General features: G+C 50.4%; 2 protein-coding genes across 4 annotated transcripts; one reads left to right on the top strand and one right to left on the bottom strand.

Annotated features, from left to right (window-relative positions):
* Window positions 1-614: 614 nt before the first annotated feature.
* BBS1 (Bardet-Biedl syndrome 1) lies at window positions 615-17,464 on the top strand. The gene is made up of 18 exons (XM_054724597.1): window positions 615-673; window positions 950-1,026; window positions 1,141-1,175; window positions 4,175-4,447; window positions 4,563-4,609; window positions 4,742-4,780; window positions 4,890-4,962; window positions 6,549-6,680; window positions 7,400-7,506; window positions 9,022-9,142; window positions 9,308-9,466; window positions 10,483-10,552; window positions 10,987-11,145; window positions 13,793-13,926; window positions 14,894-15,028; window positions 15,398-15,484; window positions 15,727-15,997; window positions 17,442-17,464. Exons 1-17 carry the CDS (start codon window positions 627-629, stop codon window positions 15,811-15,813), a joined length of 1,782 nt encoding a protein of 593 aa, XP_054580572.1. The 5' UTR covers window positions 615-626; the 3' UTR covers window positions 15,814-15,997; window positions 17,442-17,464.
* Window positions 17,248-25,886, bottom strand: ZDHHC24 (zinc finger DHHC-type containing 24). Of its 3 annotated transcripts, none has more exons than XM_054724599.1 (3): window positions 25,563-25,886; window positions 23,427-23,704; window positions 17,248-17,537 (listed from the first exon to the last, which is right to left on the bottom strand). In XM_054724599.1, the coding sequence occupies exons 1-3, from the start codon at window positions 25,841-25,843 to the stop codon at window positions 17,368-17,370; spliced, it is 729 nt and encodes a 242-aa protein (XP_054580574.1). In that variant the 5' UTR covers window positions 25,844-25,886; the 3' UTR covers window positions 17,248-17,367. The 3 variants fall into 3 exon arrangements, with proteins under 3 accessions (XP_054580574.1, XP_054580573.1, XP_008145124.2); XM_054724598.1 differs by lacking the exon at window positions 17,248-17,537 and adding an exon at window positions 18,705-19,183; XM_008146902.3 differs by lacking the exon at window positions 17,248-17,537 and adding an exon at window positions 21,701-22,293.

Raw genomic sequence — 25,886 nt, 5'->3', positions numbered from 1 at the left:
TTTTCTTTTGCTCCTAGCAGGGTAGTGGGATCAAGGGCCGGGGAGGGGGCAGGAGGGTCATTTTCAGGCTTCCATCCCCTGAGGATGTGCCCACAGTGACAAAATTGAACATAGCACCATTTCTGCAGTCCTCTTTTGTGGCAGAACAGTTTCTTGTATTTTGAAATATTCTGGGAATCTAAAAACTAGAAACCCACAACTTCAGTCAGAATCTTAGGATTCAATCTCTTGAGCCTTGTGTTTTGTTTTCTGAGCCTGAACCTTTAGAAGAAAGGACGTGGCCCTTTTCAACTCGAGGGGCCCGGTTACTTTTGCTGCTCAGAAACACTGGAAGGGCTTCCCTCCAGGCTTGAAGCCAAAGCGCCCTGCCGCTCACCCAGAGAAGACAGGGCCCAGATGCTGCGGCTGGGAAGAAAGATAGATAAATCCTATGAACTGGGATGAGGGATCGCGCTTTAGCCGCCAGTAGCCCGGCAAAGAAGCCAGCACGTCCCGCATGGCTTCTCAGGCCCGGGCCGGAAAGTTGGGCTGCCGGAACGTTTGTACGCGAGCTTTCCGGAACCCGGAGCGCTGGGCTGTTGCACGGCGGCTGGCCAGAGCCGGTTGCCAGGGCGACGCCTGCGAAGATGGCTGCTGCGTCTCCGTCGGATTTCAATAGCGGCAAAGCTGAGAGGTGAAGGCCAAAGTCCTTGCGGCCTCTTTCCCTACAAATGTGAAGAGGGTGCCCCCGGGATCTGGCTCCTGAGGTTCTTGAACAGCTAGGGAAACTGAGGCCCAAGCGGTGTGTCGTGTGTGTGTGTGTGTGTGTGTGTGTGTGTGTCGTGTCTCTCGCGGTCAGTGGTGGAGCCTGGACTTGGACCCCCAGTTCGGGGCTCCCCACACACCTCACTCTCAGAGACCAGCTCCCTCCCTGGGTACTCACCCTCCAACTCTTTCCCTCCTCTCCCAGCAATGAGGCCAGTTCGAAATGGCTGGATGCGCACTACGACCCCCTGGCCAACATCCACACCTTTTCTGCCTGCCTGGGTGAGTCTGGGGCCTGCTATCCCGGGTTCTGGGGAGATGAAGCTGTCAGATAACGGTTCTGTAGTGAAGCCTCTGGGCGGATACCCTGGCTTATGGCTCTTTTGTGTTTTCCAGCGCTGGCAGATTTGCATGGGGACGGGGAGTACAAGGTAAGGTATCACCCCAGCAGAAAGAGAACTGGGGGAGGGGGGGGGAGGGGAACGGAAATATCAGAATTGACATTTCCCGATGGCTCCAAAGAAGCTCAGCATAATCTGGGCGGAATTCATGAGAACTCTGAAACAGCACGTTTAGTATTAAATTTTATCTTTATGTGGAAGGTGAAGTGATCCCATCGATTTCATAATACAGAATGCTGCTGGGGATTTTACTAAGACAAAGCCTCTTAATTTTGTTAATTCTTTGCTGGAAGGGCAGGCACCTCCCTTGGTTGGATGTGAGGGGTTAGAATCTGGAGGGAAAGTAGAAGGGAATTGAAGTGACTTTTATTTTATCAAAAGGACATAGATTTTAAGATTAGCCATGAGCTGATAATTGTTGAAGCTGGATAATGGGTTCATTATATGAGTCTGTCTACTTTTGTCTGTGACTAAAATTTTCCACAATAAAAAGGTTGAAATTTAATTTTAAACATAAAAAATAGCCCATTGGTCCATGAACCAAGACGCCTGGGTTGTGGGCTTGATCCCAAGTAGGGAGCGTGCAGTAGGCAGCCAATCAATGATTCTCTCTCATCATTGATGTTTCTATCTCCCTTTCCCTTCTTCTCTGAAATAAAATTTAAATATATATATATTTAAAAATAAATAAACATAAAGTAAATAAAATGTAAATAAATAAATAAATAATATTAAAGGCACAGGTGTTTTTTTTTTAGTTTTTTTTTTAAGGCACAGGTTTTTAATTTAATTTAATTTATTTAGTTCTCACCCCAGGACTTCTTTTTTTTTTAGAGAGAGGAGGGGAGGGAGAGAGAAAGAGAAACATTGATTGGTTGCCTCCCGTACATGCCCCACTGAGGTCACAGGTTCGATCCTGTGACCTCAGTGTACAGGACAATGCTCCAACCAACTGAGCCACACTGGTCAGGGCTAGGCACGGGTGTGTGTGTGTGTGTGTGTTTTAAAGGTTGAAAAATATATTGGGCTAAAGAAAGGACGTTAACATATATTAAGTATCCATTTCTGGACTAGACCCTCTTTGAGGCATTTTCACATACATAGGTATTATTGATCCCCATTTTGTTAATGGGAAAATGGATTCAGAGAGGCTAAGTTGACTGAGTTTGTAGAAAGTGGCAGAACTGGGCCTGTCGGATTCCAAGTAATTTATTTGTTCCACTGTATAGCTCAACCTTTGTCATGGGCAGTGAACCCATGTATTAGGTGGGCAGCTCAAGAATACATGGAAAGTGCAGTAGGATTTGTTGCCTTTTGACCCCAAATTTCTATATGTAATGCATTCAGCAAGTCAACAAGCATACAGTGAACCCCTACTGTGTGTCAGCCATTGTGCAGACACTAAACTCAGAAATGAATCAGTATACAGTCTGGAGGAGATATAGACTGAACACCTACTGTGTGCTTGGCGTTGAGTTTACAGCAGTGAAGTATAGAGAAATCTGACCCACTAACAAATGTAAAATGTTAAATGCTTTGGTGTGATACCTTTTTTAATGACCAGTTTGCTTACTGTTGATTCCCAACATCTAGCCCAGTGCCTGGCACAAATTAGGTACTTGATAAATATTTGTGGGGTAAATGATGGGTGCTAAAATAGAACATATGGAAAGTATTGTGGGAGCATCAGTGAGAGAATAATGAAATCTACCTGGAGGCACCAGGAGGCAGTAACATGTGAACTAGGTTTTGAAGGATGAATGAAGTATATGAAGAAGGCACAGAAGAGAGGAAGGAAAAGCAACCCAGTATCACAAGCAGAGGCCCAGAGGCTTGGATGTTCACAGCATAGTTGGAAAGAGTAAATTTGGAGTTAGAAGTTGAGGCCAATGTGAAATGGTAGTTAAGGCCTCTGGCTTCGGATTCAGACAGACCTAGGTTCCAGTTCCAGGTCTACCCCATGCTAGCTGTGTGAACATTTACCTAGGATCACTAAGCCACAGCTTTCTCATTGGTGACATGAGGCTAATAATAATGCCTACCTCATATGGCGTTGAGAAGATTAAATGAAATTCCTGGCGTAGCTCCTAGTGCACCGTACATGCTCGGAATCCAGATGTGCTGTGGCAGTCCCCATTCTGGCTGGAGCATAGCATGGATGGGAAGGTGATGGAAAACACGTTGGGAACTAGATCAGAGGGGCCTTGAAGGCCTCGTCAGGAGAATGGGCTTGCATGGCAGCTGCAGCGGCATGGAGTGTGGGTTAGAGGGTGAAAAATAGAGACTGGCCCTGACTCAGTTGGTTGGAGCATCATCCCATACACCAAAAGGTTGTGGGTTCAATTTCCCAATCAGGGCACATACCCAGGTTGCAGGTTTGATTCCAGGTTGGGGCACGTGTGGGGGAATGGCCAATCGGTGTTTCTCTCTCACATCAATGTTTCTCTCTCTCATTCTCTTCTCTTCCTTCCTCTCTAAACACATCCTCGGATGAGAATTAAAGACTAACAAAACACAAAATAGACTGAAGAGCTTGGTTTTGGTCTCTGCATGCTTGCTTCTGCTTCCTTAGCTCTGTTCCCATTTGGAAGTCAGGCGTCAGAAACCCAGACATGAGTTTCCAGTGCCCCAGTGACCTCGGCCACTGTCCCAGTGTCTAGAATAGTGCCTGGCAGGGAGCAGGCCCTGGAATATTTACTGAATGAATAATGAAAACATCAGCTGCCACCTGCTCCTCACTAGGACTCACCATGTTCTGTAATTCATTATCTCATTTGATTTTCACTGCAAGTGTCATGAAATCGATATACCTATTTTGCTGGTGGGAAAACAGGCACAGGAAGTTTAGGCACTGCTGGTCTCTGAGAGTGAGGTCCCAAGGTCACAGAGCTTGCAAGCCTTATCGCAAAGCATTTACTGTTGGGTGGGAGTGAATGAATATGTACCAGCAAAAAGACTGAGCCCAAGAAGAGGGTTAGTGGCAAGGTCTTTAGACTCTGAGCCTGGGGTAAGCCAGCCTCTCTTTACAGCTGGTGGTGGGGGATCTTGGCCCAGGTGGGCAGCAGCCCCGCCTGAAGGTGCTCAAAGGACCCAGAGTATTGACTGAAAGCCCACTATCTGAGCTGCCGGCCGCTGCTGCCACCTTCCTCAAGGATCAACATGAGCCCCGAACACCAGCTCTGGCACTTGCTTCAGGCCCTTGTGTGTATGTGTATAAGAATCTTAGGCCCTACTTCAAGTTCAGCCTGCCCCAGTTGCCTGCAAACCCCCTGGAAGAAGATCTTTGGAACCAAGCCAAAGAGGTAAGTGATGTGTGGGATGGGAACAAGAAGGCAAAGATGGCAGCCACTGGGGCATCCTCCTTCTCTGCCTGGCTGTGGAGTGCACAGGCTTTACCTTCTTCCTATGCTGTTATAGGACCGGATCGACCCCTTGACCCTGAAGGAGATGCTGGAAGGCATCCGGTGAGAGCCCCCTCCCCTTCATTCGCCTCCCACCCTGCCCTCCTCTCTGACTCTTTCATCCCAGAGCTCTTGGTCTAACCCCAGGGCTCTGTTCCTCAACTAAACCTGCCATGATTGCCCTTCTCTTTGCAGGGAGAAGGCAGAGGTGCCTTTGTCTGTACAGTCGCTCAGGTAAGGGCCCTCTGAGGGCCTGGGCTCCGGAAGCTCCAGGGGGAAGGGCGTGGCTGAGTGGCCTGTGGAGGATAGCCAGGCCCAGGGCATGCAGCTGCATGTTCTCCAGGTTTCTGCAGCTGGAGCTGAGCGAAATGGAGGCGTTTGTGAACCAGCACAAGTCCAAGGCCATCAAACGTCAGGTAATGCCCCTTGTCCTCATTTCTCCATTAAAAATATGGATAATTTTTTTTAAAACCACCTAACATCAGTGGTAAATTCTACAGCCAGACCTGACTAGTTTCACTTTGCGGTTTCCCTTCCAATCCTGCCACATAGATATGGTCACAAAGCTGCAGGGCCTTCCGCTTTTCCAGTTAAGTGACAGCTTTGGCTTGATCTATAGTTATACAACTTTATAGAGCTTTCATTGTCTTGAGGGTAAAGGTAATATATTCTCATTAGAGGAAATTTGGAAAATAAATGTATAAAGGAGAAATAGAAATGACAATCTCACTACCTGAGGTACTTGCTCTTCTTGTTTTGGTACATTTCCTTCATAAATACACTTTTATATCCTGCTTCCCTTGAGTAACAGAACATATTTTGAGCATTAAAGAATTTAAGAACTATGGTTTTAGTGGCCCCTGGATTATTTCATTGATTTCTCATTATGTCATTCAGTGTTTATATAACTAGACACATGCAAGCCATTGGACAAGAAATGTGTCCCTTTTATTCACTTCATAGTTTTTTTGTTAGTTACACTTTTAATTGCTTTATTAATGAACCTATTCACTGATTAACTCTTTTGGTTCCTGACCTAGGGGCTGACCCTTAGTCCAGGGACAGACTCCCAGAGCTGTTCTCTGCATTTCAGAAAGCCTCATGGGAGCCATGAGGTCACTTGAGCCATGAGGTCACATGAACACAGTCCTCAGCCGTTGGCTAGTCTTAGACCAGTTCTGTGAGAAGCATGTTCTCTCCTGCTGATCAGCAGCTCAGATCCACAGTTGTCAGTATCTTTGAGTACTTCTAAAATCAGGAAGTGAATTGTTGCTCAAAAGATGCAGTTTTGGGGCAGAGGGCAATCTTTCTAAGTATGTCATGGTTACATGATTGGGAACCACTAAGTTCCATACTTCTGTAACCTTTCTCCTTCCACTCAGCTTTTAATCTTAAAGATAATCACACGATGAGCAGCTTTGTTCAAAGAAACATTTGGTCCTGCTAAAATATTTCCATAGGAGAAATCCCTAAAAAGGGGGTCATCCCCTTCTCTTTTGTTTTCTCTCCGATCACAATTAGAAAAGGAACATGTGTCCACTGCAGAAATTACAGAAAAGCACACTGAAGAAATTAAATAGCACCCGTGAGCTTGTTGTCCAGAGATAATCAGTGTTAGTATTTAAGGGTTTAGCCTTTCAGCATGTTTTTCTATTCATACATTTTTAAAAACTGGGATTATACTAATGTAACATTTTACCAATTTTTTTCTCTTAATACATTAGAAGTATTCTCCCTATCTTTGAATCTTCTTTTAAAATGTGATTTCTTAAGTGACTGCATTGTTTAGGATCATATGGATAGTTCATAATTGACTTAGACTATCCTCTTTTGTTAGAAAGTTAGGTTTGTTGCAATAAACACCTTTGTACATAAATCTTCTTTTGCCTCTCTGATACTCTCCCTCCTGTTTTACCCTCTTTCTTCCCTCCTGTGGTGTCTTGGTGGTGTATGGGGGGATGGTGTGTGGGGATCCCGGGTGACCCCTGGAGTCCTTCTGCAGACAGTCATCACCACCATGACCACCTTAAAGAAGAACCTGGCTGACGAGGATGCTGTGTCCTGCTTGGTGCTGGGCACTGAGAACAAGCAGCTCCTGGTGCTGGACCCGGAGGCCTTCACCACGTTGGCCACGGTCAGTGTGGGGCCTGGCACGGCCCACCGAGGCCCGGCTGCCTTCTCTCCCTCTGTCCCCCCACCTCTCCTGCTCCCAGTTCTTGTAATGCATGTTCATTGTAGAAAAATTATAAAATACAGATAAGCATAAAGAAAAAAATATATAAAGAAATCCCACCACTCACAGACATTTACTATTAAAGTTTCATCATATGTCTTTCCTACATTTTCATATTTAGACATAGATATATAACTATATATATATTTTTTACAAAAACGGCCTTGTGGTACAGGATCGTATAACTTGCTCTTTTCACGTAGCAGTAGCTCATCAATGTCTTTCCACATCTATATAAAACCACATTCTCCTTTTCAAAGGCCTCACAGTACCCATTTTATAGATTTACAACATTTATTTACCCTGTCACCTATTGTGGGTTTAAATTGTTTTCCGTTTTCACTATTATTAACACCACTGCAGTAGGCATTCTTGCCCAAATGTCTTTGCATGCTTGTCTAAATATTTCCGTAGGATGCATTCCTAGAAGTGGCGTAGTTTAGTCAAAGGCTTGTGCTACATGTTGCTCAGTTTCCCTCCAGAAAAATTGTATGAGTTTAAACTGACCAGCTGGTGTGAGTGAGGAAGCTGGGACTTCAGATAGAGGGGAGCTGGTCCCTTCAAGGTAGGGAAGGACTGGGGCTCCAGAGAAATGGGATGTTTGAGCCTCTTCTTCGCAGATGAACCTGCCCAGCGTTCCCGTCTTCCTGGAGGTTTCTGGCCAGTTCGATGTAGAGTTCCGGCTTGCCGCTGCCTGCCGCAATGGGAACATCTACATCCTGAGAAGGTAGCCACACGTGGTCTCTGGGGCCAGAAAGAACAACTCAGATACCTGGCGGTTTCTGGGGTTTGCAAGATGAGCAGGGGGCTTGGGTTGGAATTTGGGAATGGAAAGAGCTGAGACGTGCACGTAGGAGGCTGAACCCAGGAGCACAGGGGGTATCTGGAGGCTTGTGTGATGGGGGTTGGCGAAGTGAGAGACCAGCTGGGTGGCTGTAGCACATAAGCAATGCAATCAGAAATTGGAAGAAATAAAAATGGTCTCTCATATTTGTTATATTATTTTATAGATATGTGACACTTTCAGTGCGGTAGTTTGATATTCCTTACAGCATTCATTTTTTTAATTGAGAGGTGTTTTTGAGCACCTACTTAAGCATTATATAAGGTATTGATGAACAGAATGAACATAGTTCCTGCCTTTATGGGAAGACAGATATTAAAGTCAACAAACCATGGGATAAACAATGGGGTCAAGGTGATCAGCAAACGCCTGTCTGTGGGAATGACTTGAAGGTGAAGAAGGGGCCAGTTTTTCCCAAAGTTCAGAAAGAGTGTTGTGGGCAGAGACAACCTAAGCAAACTCAGGTGGGGAAGACACTGGCATGTGCTGCTCAAGCGTGGTGGGCAAGGAGGAGGGTGGGCAGACACGACATGAAGACCAGGTTGGCTCACACAGGATCCATTAGGATGTGGTCAAGATTTTGGATTTATCTGAAGTCTAGTGGAAAGCTGCTATGGGATTTTACTCAGGAGAATGACATGACCCATTTACACATTTAAAAGATTACTGGGTGGAGGATAGATTAGCAGGAGGCCCAGGGACCAGTGGGAGGGTCTGGACATGACGTTGGCCCAGACTCAGTGATGAAGAAAATGGGCCATAGCCTGTGATTGGTAGGCAGGAACTACCCCTACTTTCTGGGTAAGAGAAACAGCCCTAGCTGGGTTGGCTCAGTGGATAGAGTGTCAGCCTGTGGACTGAAGGGTCCCAGGTTCAATTCCGGTCAAGGGCACATGCCTGGGGTTGTGGGCTTGATCCCCAGTAGGGGCATGAGGAAGGCAGCTGATCAATGATTCTCTTTCATCATTGATGTTTCTATCTCTTCCTCTCTGGAATCAATAACAATATATTTTAAAGAGAGAGAGAGAGAGAAACAGATTCAGAGGCCAGGACATGGAAGCTGTGCAATTACACACCCACTCGGTGCTGTTCTGATAAATTACTAAAGTGCCAAAGTCCACTCGCACTACATCTGGCTCCACTCACTGTAAACGGTCAACTGCCAGGTTATCACAGATCACTGTAGTGAAGGTAGGAGGGAGGCCAAGAAGGAGAACACGCTTCATGTTCCTCAAGGTCACATGGCTATTAAGAGGTACAGGTGGAAAGAATACCATGGTTCTCTGCTTTGAGGCCACGGTTCCTTTCAGGATAGTCTATGGGGCTTAAAAGAGGAGGGTAGGCCAGGGAGGGAGAGAGGGTTTCTCTGGGCTGGGAGAGTCTCTCTTTACTCCACAGAGACTCCAAGTGCCCCAAGTACTGCATCGAGCTGAGCGCCCAGCCTGTGGGGCTTGTCCGGGTCCACAAGGTCCTGGTGGTGGGCAGCAACCAAGACAGCCTGCATGGCTTCACCCACAAGGTATGGCCTCCGGGCAAGCACCCCACCCCACCCCTCCACACATGTCTCCCAGGTCCCCCTTACCAGGTGAGCCCTTTTGGCATCCCCTTCCCTGCAATTCTAGCCACCCCCTCTTTCCATTCTAACCCCTAAGACCCCTGCAGACACCTGGCTATTCCCTCCCAGGGTAAGAGGCTGTGGACGGTGCAGATGCCTGCAGCCATCCTGACCATGAACCTCCTGGAGCAGCATTCCCGGGGCCTGCAGGCCGTCATGGCCGGGCTAGCCAATGGAGAGGTCCGCATTTACCATGACAAGACCCTGCTCAACGTCATCCGCACCCCGGTGAGCCCCGACTCCTTGCCTCACTCTCACCTCTAGGGCAGCTTAGCTGCCTCCTGATTCCACTCCATCCACTGCCCTGGGCTTTTAATGCATTTCAAAAACATTTGTTCAAAAACCTTTGTTGAGCACTTCATATGCACAACTCATTGTATTGAGGGGTATAAAACAATGCTAAACCCTTGCCTTCAGGGAGCTTAATATCCAAGGTGACAGCCAGCCAAAGACACAGCTGATTCGAATAGAAGGCAGACAGGAGCCAAGTGCTGAAAAAGCAGAGCGGGCTGCGTGTCGGCGTAGATAAATGGGGATGGAACTCAGGGACACTTTGTACAGCAAGTGACAGTTCAACTGGGCTTCAAAGCAGCTTGCCAAGTGGGTGAATGGAAGAACATTCCAGATGGAACAGCATGAAAAAAGGATGAGAGGCGCGAGTGCTCTTGATTAGGGAGTCCAGGTAGTTTGGACCAGAGTTTTTCAAACACTAAGTTGTGAGTCATTAAATCCACTTAATGGGTCACAACCAGCAACATAAAATTCAGTGTGTATCACAAGTGAAACTTGTGTGTATGGATGTGTCAGGTGTCCTATGCCACAATAGAAAACTTGAGGGCAGGTGTTGTGTGGGTTGGGAGAAGGTAAAGAATTGACAGGAAAGTAGGCTAGAGGCACATGTGGAAGGGGGACAGAGAACAAGAGCCGTTGGAGGTTTTCTAGAAGAGAATCCACGTGATCGTGTTGGTTTTGAGAGGCGGCTGTGAAGGACAGACGAGGAGAAAGACTGGTCTGGGAAGCCTCTTAGGAAGCTGACCCCACAAGCCAGGGGTGTTGAGTCTGGAACTGTAGCCAGGGCAGAGCGGTGGGAGGGAGATTAGAACAGAGGCGCTGTTTCAGAGGCAGCACTGCCCCAGGCCTCGCCTCACATCTCACCTGGGGTCCCCCGACCTTACCCCTCTACCGCAGTCTTGCTCTCCTCTCCACAATATTTTCCTAAATAAACTCGAGTGTCTGCACCGTAGGATGCAGTGACCAGCCTTTGCTTTGGCCGCTTCGGGCGGGAAGATAACACCCTCATCATGACTACGCGAGGTGAGGGGCGTCGGACCTGGCAAGGGGGTCGAGTTGGGAGTGAAGGGAACAGGCCAGATCCTGGGAAAGAGAGAAGGTGGATGGGAGGCACAGGAGGACGTGGGTGTGGAAAGCAAGGCTGCAGACACAGGGGACAGCTCATCAGCGGTTTGATATGGTGACCTCAGGGCCAAACCCTTGGCTGGATTGTGTCTCTGGTTCACCCAGCATCCCCAGTGCCTACCACACCAGGAACATCAAAGTGCTCCACAAATAACTGAAGCGAATGAAATAACTAATGGTAGGAGTTTAGATAGACTTCATTCCTTCCAGAAATTCAGAGTCTCAGCAGCAGGGCAGACATGTACAGAAATGAGGGGGGGAAATTGGGGAAGAGATTGGAATGTAGTGTGACTGGGAAGGTCACATCTGTTTCTGGCTGTCCACTTCCCTAGGTGGTGGCCTGATTATCAAGATCCTGAAGCGCACAGCAGTGTTTGTGGAGGGGGGAGGTGAGCTGGGCCCCCCACCAGCCCAGGCCACAAAACTCAGCGTGCCCCGAAAGACTCGGCTTTATGTGGACCAGACGCTGCGAGAGCGGGAGGCCGGCACCGGTGAGACTCAGGCCACGCTCTTCCTCTTCCTCTGCTGCTCTGAGGCAGTGAGAGCTGGGTGGATTCGGCCTGGGGACCCTGAGCAGTGGGAGGAGACCTGGGTGGCTGTGCAAGCTTGTGCCTCCGGTGGTCCAGGGACAGCCTAGGAGGCCACCCTGCCTACAAATAACTACCTCAGGTGGACGGTGCTGTGGGTGAGGGCAGGAGCCCTTGGCATTCAGAGGAGGGAGTGGTCACGAGATGCAGGAATTCTTTTTTTTTTTTTTTAATCCTCACCCAAGGATATCTTTCCATTGATTTTTAGAGAGCGTCGAAGAGAGAGGGAAAGACAGAGAAATATGGATGTGAGGAACACATCGATTGGTTGCCTCCTGCACTAGCTCGGACAAGGGCCCGGGCTGGGGAGGAGCCTGCAACTGAGGTATGTGCCCTTGGCCGGAATTGAACCCGGGACCCTCTGGCCCGCAGGTTGATGCTCTATCCACTGAGCCAAACCGGCTAGGGCTAGATGCAGGAATTCTTGTGAAAGAAGTAGAATTTGACCAAGGCTCTTCCTTTTCCTATTTAGTTTTTCCTCCTCATTCATTCAGTACCTATGGTTATGCCGGGTGCCTTGAGTCAGTCCCTACCTGAGGAGCTCCGTCTCCTGCTAACTTCTTATTGCACGACCGCTGCAGAAACGGTCTCTGCAAAGGGCTACTGAGAGATCAGAATGCAGTGCCTGGGAGCCTGGGACAGCCTTCAGAGAGGTGACGTTGGACTTCATCCTGAAAGAGGATGACAAACCCACCAGCCAGACGGATAGGGAAGGGCGATTTAGGCAGAGGCTGGGCTGGGGCACAGGGCCCACCTGAATTCAAGCAGCATCAGCCAGGGAGCTGTGGGTGTGGTGCAGGGAGGCCGAGTGGCCAGAGGGGAGGCTGGAAAGGCGGTCAGAGCCTGCTTCGAAAGGGTCTGGAATGCAAAGCTAAGATGTTTTAAATTAGTTGGTGGGAGCTGGGAAAGATGTGAAGCAGAAAAATACAGTAAGTCAACCAGCTCTGTCTTAAAAAGTGATCTGGCTTGCAGTTTAAAGGTAAAGTAGAGGATAAAGAAAATAACTAACAGGCTATTGTAGCCTAGAGAGCCCAAGAAAAGCAATTGGTATATTAAAGAAATAATTAGGAAGTTCTCAAAGGTGACCAAGTGTAAAATATTCAGAAATCAATAGCTTTTGAGTATACCAACAATAACCAGTTAGAAAATATGATGGAAAGTTTCCATCCACAATGGCAAGGAAATCTCTAGAAACAAACTGAACAAGAAGACATACAAAATCCAATGAAGGAGATTATAAAACTGTTCTTACGAACATAAGCGACCACCTGAAATGATGAGATTTACCAAGTCTCAGGGTGGCAAGACCTAAGGTAATGCTGTGGATTAATGAACAGTTTCCAGAATTAATCTAGAAACCTAGCAAAGTAACAGCGCAACCCCACTGGGATTTATTTTGAGGACCTGACCAAATGATTCTAACAGTAAATCTGAGGAATTTGGAGGCAATAGGAATGAGGGGACTTAGCCTATCACTTGGAATGGACTGGAGCTGTAGGAATTCACAGCTGTGATATCAATAGGGGAACGGATACAGATCAATGGCACATTTAGGAAGTCCAGAAACAGGCCCTTCCCTGTTTATGTGGAAAGTTAGTGAATGTTAAAGGTATTGTTTCAGATTAGTGGGGAAAGAAGAGACTGTCCACAAAACGCCATTGGAACCACTTGCTTCTAGAAAAAAAAATTTAGAACTCTACCTCATAGCAAACACAATATTCTGGGTAAATTAAAAATAAAACTGTTAAAGTATTGAAGGAAAAGGAAAGATTAATAGATGAGATAACATAAAGATGTAAAACTTGTGAATGGCAAAAAAGCACCTCAAAGTCTAGGACAGACTGGCAGACCAAGTGCTAAATCTGGAGAGACCACAGGAGTGCAGCGGCGGGTGGGCTCTGGAGATGGCTTTGAGGCCGAGTCATCGGTCTTGACAAATGACTGGATGTGAGGGGTGCACCTAGGTGACTTGAGAGATGGGGCTGCCATGGCGGAGGCAGGGAATCGAGCTTGGTGTCTGCATCATTGAATTTGAGGTGTTGATGGTACGTCCAGGTGCAGGTGACCATTAGGCAGTTAGAAGCAGGAGGCTGCCCCAGGTGCTGAGCTGCTGGAGACGCCCTATCAAATGTGGACATGGGCCAGGCCCTGAGGTGGGCACTGAAGACCCGGCAGTCACGAGTCCCTCACCAACAGTTGTTCCTCTTTGGGGTGGTCATGGCCAGGGCAGGACATGGATTGTCCGCGCGAGAAAGACAGAGGAGAAGAAGAGGACCAAGGGCAAGACTCAAGGGAACACCAGAGCTTATGGTGGAATAGAAACAGCCAGCAAAGGGCCCTGAGACTGTGCGGGCAGCAAGGTGGTAGGACCAGGAAGAGGAAGCAGGGAGTAGTCCAGCATCCCGTGTCATCAGAAGGCCTTCCTTTTCCCCACATTCCCAGCCTCTGCAGACCCTGCCCACTGTACCTTCGTCTTGCACTCTCCCCCCACCTGCACCCACCCTGCCTCCCCTCCCCACCTCCAGCGTCAGCCCTCTGTGTCTCTCCTCAGCCATGCACCGGACCTTCCAGACCGACCTCTACCTGCTGCGCCTCCGGGCCGCCCGTGCCTACGTGCAGGCCCTCGAGTCCAGCCTGAGCCCCGTGTCTGCGACAGCCCGAGAGCCACTCAAGCTACACGCTGTGGTGAGCGCCCAGCTGTCGGGGGAAGTCAGTAGCTTCAGAGCCAGAGGGGCAGAGATCAGGGGTGGGTGGGAACCCTGCAGCTCCAGAGCCAATTCCAAGTCAACTAGGCCCTGTCCCCCCTTCTCACCTTCCCACAGGCCCAGGGACCAAGTCTCCTGTCCTGCTTTGTGAGAGCGTGCTCACCGCTCTCTCCTGTGCTGCCCCTGCCCCGCGGCTGGCCACACAGGGACACGCTCTCCAGCTCCCTCATTCCAAGTTGTGCTCAGACAAGCCCCAGGCTTGGGGCAGGGCACACAAGTCCTCGCTTTGGGATGTTTCTTCCCAGGAGCCTGGAGGACTCTTCCCGCTGTGTACAGGGAAGAAAGCTGTTCATTTCAGCAACCGCGGCAGCCCCAGGTGTTAGGACTGCCTGAGGCTTGCACAGGCCCAGGAGGAGGAGCCCACACACCCAGACACAAGTGGCCTTAAGGTCATCAGGGCTCCAATCAGCTCTCAATAGGTCCCTGAGGTGTGCCATCTGTCCCAACTGGGTTTCTGATTTCTCTTTCCCTAAAGAAAGTGGATAGATAGAGAGAGGAAGAAGCTACAGAGCAACCGAGGATAAGAGGGAGGAAAATGAAATCATTTCGGCCACCACAGGATGAGAGGGGAGGCGGGCCAAGCTCTAGGAAGAGGGGCAGGGGCAGTGGTGAGGACACAGGTAGGAGCTGGGACTTGTATCCCGAGGCCAGCTCTGCCTCTGACCCAACTTGCCGAGTGGCCCCTATCAAACTCTTCCCGGCCCTGGGCCTTGGCTGATTCCTGTACCCACTGGGGCCAACCTTCTGGGCATTTTGAGAGGCAGATGGACAGTGAGCTAGAACAGTCGGAGGAGGTGACTTGAGGACACTGATGAGGAAGCAGGGCCAGGGCACATCGTGTTCCACGCACAAGGCCACTAGGTCTACCCACTCCACCCTCTCCATAGGTCCAAGGCCTGGGCCCCACCTTTAAGCTCACGCTTCACCTGCAGAACACCTCGACAGCCCGACCCATCCTGGGGCTGCTGATCTGCTTCCTGTACAACGAGGCGCTCTATGCCCTGCCCAGGGCCTTCTTCAAGGTACTTGACAGCCTCCTGAGACATGGGAAGGTGGGGAGAGGGGCTGATTAAATGCCCACGGAGCCTCCACCCGGTCGGAGGTGAGGGCTGGCAGGGGGCTGCAGCCACAGGTTATGCGAGGGCACAACAGGGGTCTCTGGGGAGAGCACCCAAGACCTGCCTCAGCTGCCCTCCTCCCAGCCTGGGAGAGGTCTCAGAGCCACGCAGCCGGTGCTGGGGGAACAGCCATGCAGGGGCCCTCCTGTGCCTCTCCCAGAAGCCTGTTGGTCCTGCAGCAGCTATGGGAGCCTGTCTGCCTCAAGGAGTGAAGGTCCTGGTTTTCCCCTGGCATGAGGGCTGACTTCCTAACGTCTGTGTCCCCAAACTTAGGTTCCCTTGTTGGTGCCAGGGCTCAGCTACCCCCTGGAGACCTTGGTGGAGAGTCTCAGTGACAAGGGCATCTCAGACATTATCAAGGTAGGTCACCTTTGGTACTGCTTGGGGAGGACAGTGGGAGTGCGTATGGACAAGGTCCCCAGGTGGCTGCCGGGTGGGGGTGGGTATCTGCACAGGAGAGGCCTTCCAGCCTCCCCAGCCCTTTTGACAGAGCCCTGGTGGCCTGTCATTAGGGCCAGTGCAGACCAGGCCAGGCTTGGCCGAGGAGGGGGGGAAGGGCTCCAGGGGGCATGACCCTACTGCCATGAGCACCTCCTCCACAGGTACTAGTGCTTCGAGAAGGCCAGAGCGCACCCCTGCTGAGTGCCCATATCAACATGCCTGTGAGCGAGGGGCTGGCAGCTGCCTGACCCCTGGGCTGGTGTTAAAGCGCCTGCGGAATTGGGACCAGGAAGATCCAGCCCCTTTCACTGAGCTGGGCAGAGGCAGTGGGCCAGCCTGCTCCCCGCGCAGCAGGTGCTGGGCGACAGCTTCCCTCTCCCCTCCCAAGCTCCCGTGCTCACCATCCGACCGCTGGGTGGCCTCTAGCAGCAGGTCAGTGAGTACCCAGGAGGTTCAGCGCCGTTCTTCTCAGGAAGGTGCAGGCACCGGCTCACTGGGCTCCTGCTGCTTCTCCGTCCTCCCCAGTTTCCTCCAGAAATCACATCCAAGCCCAGAGGAAGCTCTGAAGCAGTCAAGGTGAGATGAGGGGCACGGCCCGCCTTCTCCTTTGCCGCTCCCCTTAGGCACAGCGCTCATTGCTGCTGCTGGCCCAGCCAGAGTTGGCTGGGGCCTGGGCCTGGGGCAGTAAGAGGCTTTATTGGGTGAGACTGAACCCCCTGTTGCTCCCTGGGGTTCCAGAAGCTTGGCTGCTGCCACTTCAGCTTGAAGCAAAACACATGCTCTGATTTCCCCTCCTGAGCTGAGCAGGGGCCCCTTCTTTCTATTCAGGGGCCCAGAGTACAGCTGCCTCCCCAAAGGGGGCTTTTCTGAAATCTTGGGCTCATCAGGGTCTCAGGCCTGTGATGCTCCATGCAGAGGGCAGAGGGTGTCCGTGCAGGGAGCTCGTGGCCCCAGCCCGACCACGTTCCTGAAGACCACACCGGCCCTGCTCCTGACGGGAGGCCTGGTCCAGAATGTACACCCAGGAGAGGAAGGCTCAGGTGGACAGAGCAGAGGGCAGTTCTGGGGCTCTGGGGAGGTGGCGCAGGAGGCAGAAGCCCAGAACTGCCAATCAAGATGCATTTCTATGCCCTGGAGCCCAGAGCAGCCATGTGAGTGGAAAGTTCACCTGGCAGCGGCCATTGTGTGAGGGAATTCGCTGGAAAGGTATGGACAAGAGGCTTGAGTGAGTCAGAGGCTGAACAAAGGCACATGTTTAGCCCACAAGAACCAGAGACCCACAGTCTCGGCCCTCGGTGCCTCACAGCCCTGGCCAGCCTGCCTGGCCACCTCTCAGCATTCTGGGGGCCACTCCTGAGCCAGGAGCCCCACTCCCAGAGGACCTACATCTTCCCCTCTCTGAGCAGGAGCAGCCCGATGTGTGGTGTGGCGACAGCTCAGGGTTGTAACCCAATCCCTGGGGACCTTAGATTCCCCTTGTGTAAAATGGGGCAGTTTGACCGATTCTGCTCTAAAATCCTATGAGCTTGGCAGCCCCTCTAGAGGAAGTGAGGAGTCGGCACCAGCAAAGGGGATACTTGGCAGGAATAACTGCAGAGCCTTTGCCCTGAGGCCAAGGGCCCCAAGCTGACTGCCACTGCCAGGCAACAGCCTCTGCCCAAGACACAGTGAGGGACTGGGGTGACAGCCACAGCCACCCCCTCGCCCCCTGAGGAATGCATTCTGGGGCCAGATTAACCAGTTAACTGCCACGGTATTTTGAATTTAATTTTAAAAGGTCCGCCGCTTACATCTATAGATGCTTATGGCGTACAAATGGTTAAGAGAAGCAAGGGGTCTAGACAAAAAAGAGCCCATCCCCCTCTTCTCTGTACAGTCCGGCCACTCGCAGACATGGACCAATTGGGAGAAGATGGTGAAGGGCTCTGATCAAAGCCACTGATGCGCAGGGAGAACAAGTCGGAGGTTTCACCTGGAAATGGACAGACAGGGAGAGGGCGTTGGGGGCACAGCAGGGTCACTGTCAGTCAGAGACTCGGCTTAACCTGAAGAGCTTTCTCAGGGAGCTTGTCCGACAAGGAAGGGCCTGCCCTAGAAGGTACAGCCCCTTGTCACTGGCGCTGTGTCCTCGGGCTGGGCTGTCACTGCTCAGGTGGCTGTGTTGAACCAGATGACCTTACAGTCCCCTTCACCCCAGTCAAGTGATGAACTGTGTGAACTCGGAACAAAAAGGTCTGCTCTGGGTTCTCTTCATAGCTATTCATGACGAAAGCGGAGAAACTGCTCCTATGCCCAGCAACTAACGTGAGTTTATATGATGGACTACCATGTGCTGTCACTAAAAACACATGAACTGCGGTGATGTGGACAGTGTACATGAAGCAAGAAGCAGTGCCCGGGACCCAGGGCCTCACTAGTCAGGACTCCAGGAAATTGTGTACATTGAGGAGGAGAGTTGGTGCCTTTAAAAATATTTATCTAAAAACATGGGCCTACTTAGTACTGTGGATTAGACCATGAGAAGAAAAGAGCGTCTCCCCGCCCCTGGTGCTGCTCCCTGCTAGTCATTTGCAGTTACCTTGGCTATTTAATTTGTAACATGCTCACACTGGTCTTGCTCGATTTGTCAATCTCAGACACTGTCTGTTGGCTCCTTGTCCTAACAGATGAGGGACACCATCCCTTCCTTGTCTTTCCAGTTTGTAGGTAAATCGATATCAGTTTGGATTACAATTTATATTATTATGTGGAAGTTATTCACTGTGAACCAAGAATTGGGCTATAATTAAATTACTTTTTGAGTCCCTTTTTGTTTTTCACGGAATTAATAATTACCCTGTTTTTTCATTTGCTTAGTTTTCTGTGCTAATCCTCCCCCTGCTGGGTCTGACCGTCCCTCTTTCACTGGACACTTGCCTCCATCCCGGGGGCAGGGAGGCTGGAGCGCTGCAGAGCACATCTCCGGCTCCCTTTGCCGTGCCCTGGCCAGCACCCAATTCCTGGGCCGTCTTCCCCCTCCATCGTTCTGTACCCTCCTCTGGTGAAGCATACCCACAGGTAGTTTCTTTAAAAAGCCACTAGAGTTAACATTTGTAAGACACTGTTTGTCGGAAATTTTCTCCTTTTAAAAAATATTTTTTATTGATTTCAGAGAGGGAGAAATAGAAATATCGATGATGAGAATCATTGATCAGCTGCCTCTGCACCCTCTCACCCCCCACTGGGGATTGAGCCGCCAACCCAGGCATGTGCCCTGACTGGGAATCAAATTGTGACCTCCTGGTTCATAGGTCATTGCTCACCCACTGAGCCACGCCAGCCAGGCTGAAATTTTATTTATTCAATTCATACATATATGTGATAGTTCAGGTCATAAAATTTGAAGTTGAGAATCATTTTCACGCATAAAAATCATTTTTAGGCAGTGCTCCCATTAATTTTTATTTTTGTAATGCTGTTGAGAAGTCCCTAACCTCTCTCTCTGAGGCTCTGAAATGTCAGGACACACCTTACTCTGTGTCATTTGTTGTGCCGTGGGTAGAGATGTGCATCCTTCAGTTCTGGAAAATTTCCTCCCATTTTCTCTGTTCTTTCTCAAATTCTGATTAGGCCCAGCATCTGTTAAATCCAGAGAGAACAGGATTGACCCTCTGATTTTCTTCTCTCTTCTCTTATTGTTCTTTTGTTCTGTTTTTGAGAGATTTGTATCTTCCAGCTCTTCTCTGAAATTATTTTTAAAGTGCTATTATTTTCTCAACTCTTTGTGTTCTCTGTTCAATCTTTGATTGTGGTGTCTTTTCAAGGAGCTCAACACCACCATCAATCAACTGGATATAATTGACACCTCTAGACTGCTTCCACAGAGCAGAACACACATTTTCCTGAAGTTCACATGGACATTTACCGAAGAGACCACATTCTGAGCCATAGAAAACACATTCACAAACTTAAAAGAATAGAAATCATACAATGTCTGCTATCAGACCAAATGGAATTAACTGGAAAATTCAATTTCACGTAGATGTTGATTTCCCCAAAACTGATCTATAGATTCCGTGGGTTCCATTCACAATCTCAAAGAGGTTTTTACTGTTGGAACTTCACAAGCTGATTCTAAAATCTACATGGGAGCACAAGGACCAAGAATAGATCACAGGGGATCATACACAGAGGGGCAAAATAGAAAAATAGATTGGTATATTCAAAGGGTCACCATACAGCAAGGAGTGCCCTACAGCTGCGCACATGTAGACAAATCTCAGAAACACTGAGTGAAAAAGCAAGTCATAGAAGAATAAACATGGTATGGTTCCATTTACATAAAATTCAAAACATGCAAAACCAATACAAATGTAATAAAATTACAAAGCAAAGCCAGAGAGCGATTAAGACTAGTGTGTCCTCTACCAGGGAGGGAACCGGAGGGACGGCAAAGGAAATGGTATCCATTTCTTAGTTGGGTGGGAGCATGTTGTTTCTCTTTATAAATATTTTCTTGCATCTCTTTTTTAACTAAAAAACCCCACAAAAAAAAACACACAAAAAAAAGATATTTTTGAGGAGAGGTAAACAAAGGAGGGGACAGGTGGTTTGCCAATGCCCATGTCACAGGAGAACACCCTCCCAAGCAGCATCTGCAGACTTTCACTTAATCCCATTTTTGGTCCTGCCTCTCATCCCTATTCGCTCCAGTGCCCCTGAGGCATAAAGCTTCTTCCAACAGCCCCCTCGCCCACCCCAGAAGGGTGGCTGCTTGGTTGTCGGGGGAGGGGAGGGGCGTGGGCACTGGGGGAAGAGCCATCCTAGCTGCTCCTCACAAAGACTACGTCAGCCCCTCCTGGGTCAGCCCCAGACCTTGCCTTCCATTTTGCTCATGGAATTCCGAGCATGGGCAGGGTTCTGGGAGGCAATCTGGCTGCCTCTTGGCCCCTCCCTCTGGGAACACAATCTCAACCCCTACTTCTCTGCTAAGAGAGTAAATGAACCTCCATTCACTTTCCATCTTTTAAAACTCCAGGCTCTCTGGTCTACTGCTGTCTCCTTCCTATTTTCTTTCTCCTTGTAAACATATATTTTTTATTTCTTTATTTTTAAAAATATATATTTTATTGATTTTTTTACAGAGTGGAAGAGAGAGGGACAGAGTCAGAAATATCAATGAGAGAGAAACATTGATCAGCCGCCTCCTGCACACCCCTACTGGGGATGTGCCCGCAACCAAGGTACATGCCCTTGACCGGAATCGAACCCGGGACCCCTCAGTCCACAGGAGGCTGATGCTCCATCTAGTGAGCCAAACCAGTTAGGGCTATTTTTTATTTCTTTACCATCATTTCAGATTTTAAGAGGAAACAGGTACATTTATGTGCTTAAAACCTGCCACATTTAACTAGTTACTAGATTCAAACAAAAAGACTTATTAGTAAGTTGCTCCCAAACAGTCCCAAGAGCGTAGCCCTGTCAGCACCACCTGTCACAGATGCTTGAAGGAGAAAGCACAAAGACCTGGGTTCAAATCCTGACTCCTCCATTTACTACCCCATGAACTTATCACATCAACTCTCAGAGCCTTAAGTTTTCTACCTACATAATTGCTGTTCAGTGTATCAGGTTAGCTAGAGAGAGGTTCAATGAAATTGTTGATGTGGGAATGCTTCTAACTCTAAAGCAATGAACCTGGGAAAGAATTTTAGATGGGCCCTAGCCGGTTTGGCTCAGTGGATCAGCCTTCGGACTGAAGGGTCATGGGTTTGATCCTGGCCAAGGGCACGTACCTCAGTTGCAGGCTTCTCCCTGACCTGGGCCCTGGTTGGGGTGCGTGCAGGAGGCAACCAATAGATGTGTCTCTCTCACATCAATGTTTCTCTCTCTGTCTCCCACTCTCTCTAAAAATCAATAGGAAAATATTCTTGGGTGAGGGAAAAAAACAACAACAGAATTTTAGGTGCTGATCATGCCCTGAATCAATACACGCCACCTTGGCCGCTGGTGCTCCCACCCCCATCCCACCACTGCCACAGAGGCAGAGCCCTGGCTCCTCAGGTGTTCAGTGGTTCCCAGACGTGACAATCAGAGGAACCTGAAACAGCAGCCGGGCAACAGTGAGGGACCAGAAACCCACAAAGCTGGAGGGAATCCAAGAGTCAAGTGGGTGCTTTATTAATCTGGCAAAGGGGCAGCTAGGTTGGCCAAGCAGCCCCTTGCCAGACCCTCCACTGCACTCGGGAGCCACTGAAAGAGGCAGACTCAGGGCCCAAGCCCTGGATACTGAGTCCAAGCTGGGCAGGGGCAAGGCCAAGGATGGGGCTGGAGTTGCTGAAAGCAGACATTAAGTACCAACCTGCCTCTCCTGAGGCCGGGGGTGGGCCTGAAATGAATTATGAGCCCCTTCACCCCTCCTCCCTCCCTGTACAGCTCTGGCTCCTCCTGGAGTCAGGAAGCCACGAGTCCCACATCAGCTGTGGTCTGGAAGGTGATCCCGTCCCCAGGCAACGGGGAGGCCAGAAAGGGCCAGAGCCAGACAAGGATCCAGTGGGGCCCCAGGGCTGCCTGCAGGTTGTGGCAGGGGCCCAGGTCATAGGAGTGCTGGCCCCGAGCCCATTCCCAGGTGGTCTGGCCCCGAAGCAGCAGCATCCCATGGAAGAGCAGCCCAGCCCCGCAGAACAGGGCACCCGCCACACACGTGTCAGTCACGAAGGCCAGCGCGAACTGCGCCAGAGACACTCTGCCTGCAAGAGAGAGCAGACAGGATCAGGAGGCAGCAGCAGGCCCAGGCCCCCAAAGCCCAGCTCCTGCCCTCCAGCCACCCCCTCCCCTCCCCATGAAGCAAAGTTCATTCCTCCCCCAGCAAACAGTGAGTCTCCGTTCCCTAGCCGGCCCCTGCTGGGTGATGGGAACACACCAGTGACCCGGGCAGACACAGTCCTCTACCTTATGTATGACTTTCATTCATGCATCCCAAATGTTTGAGCACTTCCCATATGCTGGACATGGTGCCAGGCACCGCAAATACCAGGATGAACGGTAGACGGAACCTCTGACCTCAGGGAGCTCAGACATTCATGAGAGCCCTGCTCAGTTAATTACAGCTGTACTGTGTGCTACGCTGGAAAAGCAGAGCGTCTCTCTGTGGAGGCCTCCCAGGCTTCATCCTGGCCCACAATAGGTAACAAGTATCTGCTGAACTAAGAACTACAGGACAAAGGTACAGAGGGGACTGTGGGTGTAGAGGTCAGGAGGCAGGGGAGAGAAGGCCCAGAGCATTTGGGGGGGCGGGGTAGGGACAAAGAGTATAAAAGACCAGTGGGGCTTTTATCTTGGGTGGTGACAGAAGAAAGAGGAATAAATATCATCCAGAACTTGGCCTCTCAATCAACCTCCTGATCCACGTCTTCCCCTGCCTGTAACTTTCACTGGCTCCCACTGCCCAGTCAAGTGAGGGCCATCTCTTCACACCAGCATTCAAGGCCTCCACCATCCAGTCCTAACCAACTGTCCTAGCCTTAATTCTCACAATCCCATCAAATTGCCTTTGCTGCTCCCTGCCCAACATCCAAGGCCTCATTAGAATGGTCCCCTTTAGAATACTCCCCCAGTGACCTTCCACTAGTCTTTCCTCCTCTGCCCACACCTAGAATCCTTCCCTGATTCTCCCAGGCAGATCTCTGAACCTGTGTTCAGGCACTGTATTTTACCATTCCCCGTAGAATACCAGGCCGTCCTCACCACCAACCCCAATAAATGATACTGGGACTGGGTCCCCAGGGTACTGCTAGGAGAGCCTGCCCAAAGTCCCATCTCCCACCAGAATGGCCCACTACCAGGGCCTCCGCCTCTCTGTGGAGGCCTCCCTGGCTCCCACCTGTGAGCAGCATGAGCCAGGGCAGCAGGAGGAGGGCAGCAGTGTGGAGGGGCGTGTGGGCTCGCAGCAGAGCTGCCAGGGCAGGGCCCAGCAGCACAGAGACGTGGAGCAGGACGCCCGCGCCATGAAGCAGCAGGCACAGGAAGGGCCGGTAGTTGTGAAAGCCCACGCAGCGGCCCAGCAGGCGGCAATGGTGATCCCGACGCAGGATGCAGATGCGGCAGGCAGAGCAATGTCCACTGCGTGGTGGCACCTGGCTCTGGCATTGGTAACAGTAACTGCAAGGAAGGAACCACAGGGTCAGTTCCCCCAGCAGCTCTGAGTGCCCCGTCTCATGCCAGTGAGCCCATCCTGGGAAAGCAGAGGCTGCCCTTGCTAAGCCTCAGGTTATTCATAGGTAAATGCAGGCTGAACACCACTTCCCAGCCCTCCCTGTTCTAGCACTGCCGGTTCTAGCACTGCCGGTCTGAGGTCACTTCCAGCTCTGACGTCCTTAGTCCTAAGGCCTTTCTCTGGCTCTAACATCCAGGAGCAAACTTCTGCCTTCCTCCACAGTCACCACTTGGCCCAAGTCACCATGAACTCTCACCTGGATTATGGCAACAACCTCTTGACTAGTCTTCCTGATTCCACCTTTGTCCCATCCTAGTGTAGTCTCACCCCAGCAGCTAGACTGATCCTTAAAAATCTAAGTCATGCCCTAGACGGTTTTGCTCAAGTGGTTAGAGCATCAGCCTGCAGACTGAAGGATCTTGGGGTTCGATTACGGTCAAGGGCAAGAACCTTTGTTGCAGGCTCAATCCCCAATCCCCATCAGGGAATGTGCGGGAGGCAACCAATTGATGTGTCTCTCTCACAATGATGTTCCTTTCTCTGTCTCTTCCTTTCCCTTCCACTCCCTCTAAAAAATCAATGGAAAAAAAATATCCTTGGATGAAGATTAACAACAAAATCTAAGTCATGTCCCTCCTCTGCTCAAAACCTTCCAATAGCGCCCTGGCCAGTGTGGCTCAGTTGGTTGGAGCATCATCCCGTGCACAGAAGGGTCTTGGGTTCCATTCCCAGTCAGGGCACATACCCAGCTTGTGGTTTCAATCCCCAGTCGGGCATATATGGTAGGCAACTGATTGATGTTTCTGTCTCACATCAATGTTTTTCTCTCTCTCTCTCTCTCTCTCTCTCTCTCTCTCTCTCTCTCTCTCTCTCGTCCTCTCTCAGCCTGTCTCTCTAAAATCAATTAAAAACACACACATATCCTCAGGTGAGAATTAAAAATAAATCTTAAAAAACAACAACCCCCCAATGGCTCTCCATCTCACCTCTAGTAAAAAGCAAAGTCTGCCGAAACCGGTTTGGCTCAGTGGATGGAGCATCGGCCTGCGGACTCAAGGGTCGCAGGTTCGATTCCGGTCAAGGGCATGTACCTTGGTTGCGGGCGCGTCCCCAGTGGGGGGTGTGCGGGAGGCAGCTGATCGATGTTTCTCTCTCATCGATGTTTCTAACTCTCTATCCCTCTCTCTTCCTCTCTGTAAAAAATCAATAAAATATATTAAAAAAAAAAAAAAAAAAAGCAAAGCCTTCAGTGTCCTACTAGGTCTTTACATGTCTCACCTCTCTCCTCCCCTTCTCTCACTCCACATTGGCCACACTGGCCTTCTTGCTGTTCCTGGAACATGCTAAGCACATAACTGCCTCAGAGCCTTTGCGTTGTCTGTTCCCTCTGCCTGAACACTCTTCCCCCAGATTCCCGTATGGCTAACTCCCCCACCTCCTTCAAGTCTTTGCTTAAATGCCACCTTTTCAACGAGGCCTACCTTGTCCACCCTATTTAAAACTGCAACTTGCACCCCTTCTACCCTGCTCTACATTTTGTTTCCATTCCACCATCTCCTAACATTCTATATCATTTATTTGTTATGCCTATAGTCTACCTTGCACATAGTGGGTACTCAGTAAAATTTGTAAGTGAATAAGTAATACTCCTAGCACTCCTAGCTCTCCCATCCGGGTTCTAAATGAGTTCTCTGGTTCTAACAAGCGGATCCCATCGAATCTGGTTCTAACACCTTCAGGTCCCAAGGCCCCTCCCCTTGCCCAAGGCTCCCGCTACACCGCCGAATCCCGTGCCCCACTCACGCCCAGCCCTGGCCTAGACCGTGGCCGGCCAGCATCACGCCCCGGATGCTGGGGTCCGAACACAGGAAGAGCCCCACGTTGCCCAGGAGGTTAAGCAGCTGGAAGGCGGCCAGCGCCAGCTGGAAGGCCCGGGCCAGGGGTCCCAGCGGGGGCGGCCCAGGACCCAGCACAAGCACGTAGGCCAGCTCCAGGCCCACCGCCGTCGCCCACAGCGCGGTGAGCACGAGGGGCAGCCGCGTGGGCGGCCCGTCCGCGCTCCCCACCGCCCAGGGCTGCCCCATGGCCTGGACCCACCCGCTGTTGGATCCCGAGGACCCCGCCGCT

The sequence above is a fragment of the Eptesicus fuscus genome, chromosome 13 (genome assembly GCF_027574615.1).
Source record: "Eptesicus fuscus isolate TK198812 chromosome 13, DD_ASM_mEF_20220401, whole genome shotgun sequence".
In the NCBI taxonomy this organism is placed as follows: domain Eukaryota; kingdom Metazoa; phylum Chordata; class Mammalia; order Chiroptera; family Vespertilionidae; genus Eptesicus; species Eptesicus fuscus.
This window is presented reverse-complemented; position numbering and strand designations above follow the sequence as displayed.